Here is a 10,689-nt window from a genome sequence, read left to right on the forward strand (position 1 = left end):
AAACCTGATGTCAGAATTCAGAAGAAAATTTCATGGCTAAATCCCCAAATTAAATCTGCTCTACTGTTCCGAAGCTTCTTCGCACGAACTAATCTGATAGTTTCAATCCCGCTGGAACATCCAAGCTTAATATGCTTGGTGATCCCATATATTAGAATGTGTGAGGTCTTCTTTTGATCAAATTTGGACTGTCCAATTAAACTGAGAGAACTTAGCTAAAGAAACTAATTGGAAGCAGAGTTCTTGCTTGTCTTTGGGTTGACACATTTTTCCTAGTCAACAAAACATATGTCCCTAAGAGTTATCTCTGCTTATTGATATATCTGGCCAATGAAGACGACTCTCAGCGGAGCAGCAGCCATTCGTACAGCATCAGGCTTCCAAGTTTAGAGCCAGGAAAATGGATCAAATCCCCCACCTCGGAGATGATGAAGAAAAGAAGTCGCTTCGATTCCAGCTCTCCGATCTGGACGAGTTCATGGAGTGGGCGTCCGACGACCGAGTCATTCGATTCCTCCGCGAGCCACGGACGGACAGAGCAGCGGCGCTCGGCCACCTAAAAGGCCGCATCATGCCGCACCCGTGGTACCGAGCCATCTGCGTCGAAGACCGGCCCGTCGGCTGGGTCTCCGCCACCCCGGCGCCGGACGACAGCCTACACCAGGCCTCGCTGGGGTACGGCCTTGCTTACGACCACCGAGGGAGAGGAATCATGACCGCTGTGGTGAAGAAGGTGGTGTCCGTCCTCTTCGAGGAGTGGCCGCAGCTCGAGAGGGTAGAGGCGTTTGCCGCTGCGGAGAACGGGAGGTCTCAGCGAGTGCTGGACAAAGCTGGGTTCACGAGAGAGGGAGTGTCGAGGAGGTACGCCATGCCGAGGGGGGTGAGCAGAGATGTTCCCGTGCACTGATCCCATGACTGCTTGACGTATGTTTACGTAGGCAACTCAGAGCGACTGTTATATTACCTTAGCCAGCGTTGACTGTTATCAAGACATGAGATCGGACGGATGCTAACGATCCCAAAGATTTGACGTGGCACTGTAATAGCCATGCTCTTATCATTTATTTTTCTTTTTATGATTTAAGAGCTCTGGTTTAATTTCAACCCAAAAAACCAAATAATTGGTTTTTGACGTGCCACCTCAACCATGTGACGTTCGCATGGTTGCTGCATAAAAGCAGGATGACGAAGTGCTACCGAGAACGGCACCACCGCTTGCCGATGGCCTCCCTCCTCTTATTTAGTCCCGTGAACTCCTCCCCCTCCTCCTGCGCTCTTAATCCACGACTTCTCTCCACCCCACCCTCCCCGCTTCGGCGGCACTTCTGCACTGCTGCCCGCACCCGCAGGAGATTCCGGCGCCGCCCCCCGGTGGGCGACGGCATGGCGTCCCCCTCCGCTGCCCCCCTGCCGCCGCCGCTCCGCCGGAAGGAAGGCGTCGGCGGAGGCTTCGAGGGGTACGACGACGAGGAGGCCGCACTACAACCTCTGGAGCCCGATAGTGCCGAGGTCGAGACGCCCTCCTCCGGCCGCATGATGGGTGGGTCTGTCGGTTTCTCTTGGGCCGATCTCACTTGTCTCTTGGTTTTCGATCGACGTCCATATCACGATTTCCGTTTTCCTTAATCGGGAAGATTTTTTTGATGTTCGAGAACCATGGATTTTGGAATAGGTTTTACCTTCTGATAACAAAAAGGATGTTGATGATGCTCTGAACTATTTTATGTATATTGTTCAGTTCATGGTGGATTATGTGAACTCTGCTGATTCTGGTGGGGGCTAATTGAATGTCCAGAGGAAAGAGTTAAAACCACTCGCTTGCCAATATTTAGCAGTTAACTAATATATTTTTTCTTTTCCCAAGAAACATTTTGCAATCTGGATGGGCAAGAATTTTCTAAGATATGTTACCGTGATTAAAGGAGATACTTTTTCTTAAAATTTTCTGTCCTGTTATCTAGCATAGTTACTTTTAGCTCAAATGCTTTCAAATAATTGACAACTCCTACCTTGCCCCAGATGCACCTGAGGCTGCTCTATTGTGGTGATGTTTACGTATGTGCCATCTTATATGAGAGTGGATTTACATGTTTACTTGGATAGGTGATTTTATCAAGTTATTTTGTTAATAATCACTGTGCTTCAGTTTGATAATATAGTATTGTAAAGGTTTGTCATGCTTCTATTTCCTTATAAGAGACTAAGAGTTTCATAGGCATTCTTCATAGGTTCAAAGTAGTTAAATTGTTGATTAATCATTCAAGGTTAATCATAGAGGACTTTTAGTATTCTGAGCTTCATTAGGTCAAAACCGGTCTTAATAAATTGTCATGCCTACTGTAGGGATTTCCAGGTCAAGGAATCAGCTACTTGTAGCTAAAGGAGATAAATTGTCTAGTTATACTGCAGGGGAGGCACAGTTATCCAATACAAACATTCCTCAGAGGAGCAGGTCCAAGATTAGCAGCATAACATGTTTTGGAGTGGATTTGACACCAGACAATTTTGCAGTAGCAATTGTGTATTTTGTGCAAGGAGTTTTAGGCCTTGCTGGGCTTGCTGTGAGTTTTTACTTGAAGGACGATCTTCACCTCGATCCCGCAGAGGTCAGCCATCGTATTTTAATGTCTGTTACTTTCTAATCCAAATTTTAGAATGCATTCCTAATTTGCTTCTCCTTTTCTGAAACATTATAATTCTAAGTGCAACTTTTGGTTTCATTTTATCTTCATTTTAGGAATACCGGACATCATTTAAATTAAATATCTGACTACCAACTGGATGTCCTATCTGGAAAGTAAAGATACTAAAATATTGTAGTTTCAAAAGTCATTTCTTCAATTAAAAATTGACACTATTTTTTTATTGGTTTAGACAGCAGTTATAACAGGTCTATCTTCTTTGCCATGGTTGATCAAGCCTCTTTATGGGTTTATCAGGTCTGCAGAATCTTTTATTGCATTGTTTTCTATAATTTCTTTGCCATCTACATGCATATGCTTGCTTAAATGTTTGTCTAATGGCAGCGACTCCTTCCCACTCTATGGCTATCGAAGAAGGTCATACCTTTTCTTGTCAGGAGTTCTTGGAGCACTTTCTTGGAGCTTAATGGCTACGTTGGTTGATAGCAAATATAGCGCTGGAATTTGCATTCTTCTTGGATCTCTTTCAGTTGCCTTTTCAGATGTTGTAAGTCTTATAGGTTTTAGTGCACTTGATTTTGCAAATGTTGTGTTGTATTGTTTTGCTACTGATATATCCATTTATCTGGTCATCAAAGTTTGTGATCTTTACGATCTCTTGTAACTTTTTTATATTTCACACTAAGATGAGTGTATTTAAAGACTGAGATATGTATTACAGGTTGTTGATTCAATGGTTGTTGAAAGGGCTCGTGGTGAGTCACAGAGCACATCAGGATCCCTTCAGTCTTTGTGCTGGGGATCTTCAGCCTTTGGTGGGATCGTGAGTGCATATTTTAGTGGTTCACTAGTGGATGCATTTGGTGTAAGGTCCGCTGCACCAGCTGAGGTCTATTTGTTTCTTTATAGCTTCTATATGTTTATAGTTTGTGACTTTGTATTGTCTTCATAACTTTCAGATTTGTTTTTGGTGTTACCGCCTTTCTCCCACTAATGACATCAGCAGTTGCTCTTCTTGTAAAAGAACAATCTTTCAATGCTACTAGAGGACATAATTCTTCAAGTGCCAGTTCAGGCTTTCTACAGAGTTCCAAGCAAAGTATTCTGCAGTTGTGGGCCACCATCAAGCAGCCTGACATCCTTTATCCAACATTATTTCTATTCCTGTGGCAAGCAACTCCACAATCAGAGTCTGCCATGTTCTTTTTTGTGTATGCATCAGAACATAATCATCTATTTCATTCTTAATCTATTTGCAACAAAATTCTTTTCTGGAAGTATGCCTCTTGTTTCTAATCTCTTGCAAGTTATTTCTGTAATGGTATTGACTGAAAGAAGCCACATTATGTTCACCATTACATTTCTATTGTTGGATTATACTTATATTATATTCACAATGAAAGATATGGTTGTTTCTAAGTAGAGTTGGTCCGCATCCATCTTGGTTTAAATAGTTTAAATATAACTGCTAAAAAGGTACCAATTTTTTTGGGACAGTAGGGAACATATAATAACTTTTGTTCATATCTGAGAAAAAGAAATTGGAATCTACTAGCAGTGCTTATACATCTATAACATCTGATCTTTACCCCAATTTTTAGAATCTTGTGAAATTATCAGGATTAAGTTCTCTGATTTTGAGTTCTTTCCTGGATCATTTGTGTGGTTCTTTTTATTCCATGGGAAAATGTTATGTGGTATTCAGGGATTTTGTTTACTTGAGTTATAAGCCTAGAATTGCTACATGAAGTAGCCTCTAATCTAGAGATTGTTTTAGTAAGGCCAAGAACTGGTACATTAAGTAAGGCCTCTAATCTTCTAGAATCATTTTTGTATGCTTTGCTGCATTTTGGTACACATGGTGTTTGAGCTTTTTTTTTTTCAATCTCTGAATATTTCTTATTCTTATGAAAGATGGTATATAATTATATTAATGAACATGCCAAAGGAAGTTAGTGTTTTGTGTATATGAGACGTATTTTGAATTTATTATCTGAGTCTGAAATTTCAGTAAGGAAAAAGCTTTATTTTAATATTCATTATATCCATTTCCAAGTCCATTTGATTTGCAGTTCTTGTTGTATAACTTCAATTTCAATAATGAAATCTAACTGGAGAAGATGCACCTGAATCCACCCACAGTAGCCAAAACCTATATTTGTATCTAGAAGTTATGTTACCTCCATCTGTTGACGACTTGTCTGCATTTGGACTTGCTACATTAAATTTGTGTTTCCAAAAACTCTCTAAAATTGTTATCAGGGTAACATTTAGTAACATCCTTGTAAGATTCTCATTTCTTTTATCTAGAATACATTGACAAATGCCTTCTGCAGAAATTTCTTCGTGCCTTCTAGTTTGCTGTCAATGAGAAAGGTTCAGTGCCAATATTACATATATGTCTATATATATACTTATTATGATAGATTCTTTAGACTTTCTCTCTCTTGTTCATGACTGATAGGTAATTTTCTTGTTGGTCTTCTGGTTTATATTCTGAAAGCTAAACTGTGTACACTCTCCTATCTTTATTATCTCTGCTTGGATTTCAGCACAAATAAGCTTGGGTTTACTCCAGAATTTCTTGGCCGTGTCAAGCTTGTTACTTCAGTGGCATCCTTGGTAGGTGTTGCACTGTATAATTCATATCTGAAGAATGTTCCACTAAGAAAAATCTTTCTTGTGACAACAATTTTTGGTTCAGCCCTTGGGATGACACAGGTACATATCATGTATTCTCCTACAGACTATGGACATTCAGATTTCTGTTGTCACTAAAATTTCATTATACTTCACAGGTTTTTCTTGTCACTGGATTAAACCAACAGTTTGGTATTAGTGATGAATGGTTTTCCATTGGGGATTCTTTAATTATAACAGTTCTCAGTCAGGTCAGTGCATATTATGTGTTCTGTCTGTTATGCTTTGTTGTCGTAGCTTCTGATGCATGTATTTGTCTCCTGTTTGGCATCAATAGCTTGAGTTAGACAGAGAATGTTCAGAGAACATGAAGCTAAATTTGCCCTTCTTTTCTGCTTATAAGTTTGTCCTTTTACCTGCAATATTAATCTCTATGACATGTAAAAACATACCCTTCATCAGACAAATCCTGTATTTCTGACAACAGCCATACATTTCTACCTTTGGTTCTTAGATTGATTAAGAAGAAGAAAAAGAAGGAAAGAATCACCTTGAACAAGAAAAGAAGACTATTAAATACCAAAAGGAAACATTACTTTCCAAGAGAAATATAGAAACTTATCTTCCCCAAAGAAGAAAAAATATGATCTATTTTTTTTGTGTTGGACATTTTTTTATTATTTCTATTTGCTAACAAGTGAAAGTTTGAATATGCCGCATCAGTTCCCTAATTTTATCAGCTGTGGGACTGAATGGTCAGGTACAATTTATAAGCCCACCAAAGATTTCAAAGTCATCGTCTTCACATGATACAAATGCAAGAAAGAAGTTAATTAGTAGATATATAATTGGTATAACCATTAGACATCAATATAACAAAATATGTTAACACATGACAGGGTTCCTATTTTTCAATTGTTCTACATCTACTAGAACTGCACTACATGGAACTTTTAGCTAGTCATTTTCCCTAGACTATGAAATTTCAAGCTTTAGTCATTCTTTATGATTTCAATGGCAGCAAAAGATCCATGTAGCCGATCCCAAATAGTTGGGACTTACGGCTTTGTTGTTGTTGTTGTAGTCATTATTTATGATCTAAATATAGATGATTCCTGTTTCTTAATACCCACAATCACTGAAATTTTGATATGTGATGCAGGCTTCATTCATGCCCGTTTTGGTATTAGCAGCCAGGTTATGTCCATCTGGAGTGGAGGCCACCCTGTTTGCTACACTCATGTCAATATCAAATGCGGGCGGTGTCACTGGTGGCCTCATAGGTGCTGGCTTCACTCAACTTCTAGGTGTCACAAAGGACAACTTCGAAAACTTGGCTCTGTTGATTGTGATCTGCAATCTCAGCTCGATGCTGCCTTTGCCTTTGCTTAGGCTACTTCCAGAGGAGGAAGAAGATCTGAAGAATCTCGACATCGAACAAGCAAAGTTAAATTGAGCATCATATTTGAGGGAACATCTCTGTACCATAGTCACTGCTAGATCCAAGATACCAGGTTGGAATTCCCACATAGTGATTCATGTAACAACTAACCCACATACACAGTCCTGCATTCATCCAGTGTTTTAAGATAGCAGGCAGCTGTAGGTTCTTTCATATTTTACCACGCATTAAGCAAAGGAATCACCCTCAGTTTTCAGATCACGGCAGATTAACATGTATTAGTGTATTATCGTTCTTTCCGATTCTGTTATTGTAAATATTTGTAAGTGAAAAGTAGCTTTTTGCTGCTATATTTTTATTGTGTGCTTACAGTCATTCAAATACTTAGGTGATTAATCTGTTTAGGGATATCCAACCTGTTAAAAGCTAGTTCATGTATCTTTTAATTTGGTCAGGATGAGCTTCTAAGGAACTCCAGTGCTTGTAAATCTATCATGCAGTGCATCGCATGATTTCAGTTGCCATTTCTCTTCGATCACATCAAATCCTTGCGACAAGAATTCCAATGCACATGTGGTCATATGCTACCAAGCTGACATCGCTGGGGACGTTCAAAACAATGAACATAGTGATTGATGTATAATGATATCCATTGGTATTCGTAACCATCTTTGCTGTTTCAGATGCAGTAATCACTCCATGGGAGGTTCAGCTGTGAATTTTGCTGAGGAATACAGAGACACATCCCGAGCTATTTTCGGAGAGAAAAACCTGAGTATAATCCCAGCTGTGAGTTATGAAGAATGTTGCTGGTCATCCATCAACTGCTGGTGCCAATTATATATTTCCCTTATAATTATACATCTTTAATATCTCGATCCTAGATTTAAAAAATTTATATTGAAATATCTATAGCTATGAAAATAAAATAATTAGTCCCATTTATCCTAGCATCGTCGATTTTACCAACGAAAGATGCAGCACATGCAGGAATGATACAAAAATGATGGACAAAAAGATAATTTTAATGTCTTAGTTATGTTTTCTTTCTTCATAGTGATGGTGGTGGACAGTGACGTCGCTGGAGCTGCGGGTGGCTGTTGTGGTTGTGATCGATGAGAACAATGCAATGGTCGACGAGAACGATGCGGGGATATCCTTCAAGATGAGTTGGGTGAAGTCATAGAGGTCTATGGTTTCTTGTGGAAGGAGGAAGAGCGATGGCGAGAGGTGAGACAATTGGAGATGAGGGAGAAGATGATGTAGATGCTGAGCGTCAACATATGTGTCGTCTTCTTCCTTCTCTCCTTTTGTCTTATCTCTCTTCATCACTCTTCCTCCTATTCCTCCTCCTTCCCTCTCTCCTGATCCCTTATCCTTTTTCTCCCTTTTGTCGCTCTTTATCAGCACCGATGTAGATGCTTAGCGGCTATTTCATTGCTCTACATCCGCGTCAGCATCGACGTCTGCATCTTCTTCCTCTCCCTTTGCCTCACTTCTTGTCGTCATTCTCTCTCCTCCTCCTCCTTCCCCCGCTAGAAGTTGCAGAAGTCCCTCAACTTGACCTTCAAAACTCCACTCGACCTGTTTTTAAGGACATCCCCACATTGTTCTTATCGACTACTATGTCACTCTCATCGATCACAATCACAACAAACACCCGTGACCCCATCGGTATTATCGTCCACCACCATCACTAAGAAGAAAAAAAACATAATTGAGATATTGAAATTACCTTTTTGCCTATCAATTTTGTATCATTCCTACACCGTGCTACATCTTCCATCGATAAAACTAATAACATTAGGATTAATAAGATTAATTATAAAAATTTTAATATAAATTTTTTAAGTATAAAGATTGAAATGTTAAAGAGATCTAACCCTAACAAATATTATCCCAAGAATATTTTACGTCAACGTGGCACCCACTCTCCCGGTAAAACAATTCGGCACAAGTCAGAACAATTCAACACTGAAAATGTTTGACACCCTTTTTTTTTTGCTATTTCGTAGGATTCTCCCGATGCAACTTGGTGGATGCACCACTTAAGGTCGAACGATAATCCCTTCAAATCTTGATGTTCCACTTAATTAGTGGTGTGATTTAAAGGGGAAAAGTTGCTCCTTTGAAGTGGTACAAGTGCCGTAGAATTCGTGTATATTTTTCACCCTTTCTATTGCTAATTAATCGCAAGAAACTTGTATGCAAAGTTTATAATCTTGATGAATCAACAGTCATTCGAACTTTTTAGTACAACAACTCTCGTGTATACCCTTTTCATCAGAATGTCCATATGCCACGATCGGTGATCGATAACGGTCTTAAGATTCCTAAGCATCGGTGTTCAAGAATCAAGATATACAAAAGATCCGACTTTCGAGATCGCATGCTTTGACGATGTCTGATCGGACTCCAACAATGAAAGTCATCACCTCCGATCCTCTGAGAAACGAACGAGGGTTAGTGTTTGGATCTCCAAGATACAAGTAGAAAGCTTCAAGTAGAAAAGAAAGAGAAGCAAATGCATATTTCGAATATAAATTGATGTTTGATAATTTCTTTTTAATTATATTTTTGATCTACAGGTCTGCTAACAGTAGTATTTTAGCATTTATAATGATATTAATATAATTTATAAAATTATTAAAATATTTTATAAAATTATTTAAAATCATAAGATTATCAATAAGATTTAGTAATCTAGTCAGACAATGCTATCTTGTACGTGGCTTCTTCGGAAAGATATATGGCGTGGCTTCTCCGACGATTACCTCCCAACCCCCGCTTGCACTGCGAGTCCCTTCTCATCCAATTGGCTGCTTAACCCAATGGCTGCATCCGCCGCCCTCCCCCTTGCCGGCCGCATTGCCATAGTCACCGGCGCCTCCCGCGGCATCGGCCGCGCCATCGCCGCCCACCTCGCCTCCCTCGGTGCCGCCCTTGTTCTCGGCTACTCAACCAACTCCGCCGCCGCCGACCTCCTTGTCGCGGAGATCAACTCCCAGTCAATCCCCTCCGTCTCTCTCCGCCCCCGCGCCGTCGCCGTCCGAGCCGACGTCTCCGATCCCTCCGCCGTCAGATCCCTCTTCGACGCCGCCGAGGCCGCCTTCGGCTCCCCTCCCCACATCCTCGTCGCCGCCGCGGGCGTCCTAGACTCCCGCTGCCCCGTCGTCGCCGACACCGCCGCAGAGGTCTGGGACGCCGCCATGGCCGTCAACGCGAGGGGCGCGTTCCTCTGCTGCCGGGAGGCGGCGCGCCGCCTGGTCCGCGGCGGCGGGGGGCGTATCGTGTGCATATCCTCGTCGCTGGTGGCGGCGCCGGGGGCGGGATACGGGGCGTACACGGCATCCAAGGCGGCGGTGGAGGCGATGGTGAGGGTGCTGTCGCGGGAGCTGCGTGGCACAGGGATCACCGCAAACTGCGTGGCGCCGGGGCCGGTGGCGACGGACATGTTCTTCTCGGTGGCGGACGGCGGAGGCGAGGAGGCGGCGCAGGGGAACGCGATGGGGCGGCTGGGGGAGCCGCGGGACATCGCACCGATGGTGGGGTTTCTGTGCACCGATGCAGGAGAGTGGGTCAACGGGCAGGTTGTCGGCGTCAATGGTGGCATTTTGTAAATTACACCAAACGCATAAATAACGTAAGTTGCGGATCCTATGTAACGGTATCCATCTGTAAGAATCATGTTTCGCTTGCATCAGAGCCGTCCATTGACATGAACCGCAGCAAGTGCAGTCAATCTACGAATCATGCTTCCCTTCGCACCACTGTTATCATTCACAAGCGTATCTATTGTTCTACCACACGGCATGTTGTAGTTTATCTTCTCGTCCTTCCTGTTTAGGTAGGTCATGCATCCTCACTTTATAGGGCTATACTCTCACTATAATATAATTGAATCTACAAAATCTATTCAAATGAAGTCTATAATTTATTAATCAGCTTAGGAAGTCCATACGACGAAACGTCTCTTTATTTTCTTTTCAATGAGGTTGCTGAGGC

The 10,689-nt window shown here is 41.7% G+C and overlaps 3 protein-coding genes across 3 annotated transcripts; all 3 read left to right on the forward strand.

Moving 5' to 3' along the window:
- The first annotated feature begins 359 nt into the window (after positions 1–359).
- LOC103991054 (uncharacterized) lies at positions 360–1,045 on the forward strand. Its single transcript, XM_065158021.1, has one exon. It carries the CDS (start codon positions 401–403, stop codon positions 905–907), a length of 507 nt encoding a protein of 168 aa, XP_065014093.1. The 5' UTR covers positions 360–400; the 3' UTR covers positions 908–1,045.
- Positions 1,046–1,129: 84 nt separating this feature from the next.
- LOC135586782 (folate-biopterin transporter 1, chloroplastic-like) lies at positions 1,130–7,034 on the forward strand. The gene is made up of 9 exons (XM_065158020.1): positions 1,130–1,540; positions 2,344–2,606; positions 2,875–2,939; positions 3,027–3,189; positions 3,364–3,512; positions 3,602–3,853; positions 5,195–5,363; positions 5,441–5,533; positions 6,445–7,034. Exons 1-9 carry the CDS (start codon positions 1,183–1,185, stop codon positions 6,736–6,738), a joined length of 1,806 nt encoding a protein of 601 aa, XP_065014092.1. The 5' UTR covers positions 1,130–1,182; the 3' UTR covers positions 6,739–7,034.
- Positions 7,035–9,422: 2,388 nt separating this feature from the next.
- On the forward strand, positions 9,423–10,387 carry LOC103990353 (NADPH-dependent aldehyde reductase-like protein, chloroplastic). The gene has a single exon (XM_009409456.3). It carries the CDS (start codon positions 9,516–9,518, stop codon positions 10,302–10,304), a length of 789 nt encoding a protein of 262 aa, XP_009407731.2. The 5' UTR covers positions 9,423–9,515; the 3' UTR covers positions 10,305–10,387.
- The last annotated feature ends 302 nt before the right edge of the window (positions 10,388–10,689 follow it).

The sequence above is a fragment of the Musa acuminata genome, chromosome BXJ3-7 (assembly GCF_036884655.1).
Source record: "Musa acuminata AAA Group cultivar baxijiao chromosome BXJ3-7, Cavendish_Baxijiao_AAA, whole genome shotgun sequence".
In the NCBI taxonomy this organism is placed as follows: Eukaryota; Viridiplantae; Streptophyta; class Magnoliopsida; order Zingiberales; family Musaceae; genus Musa; species Musa acuminata.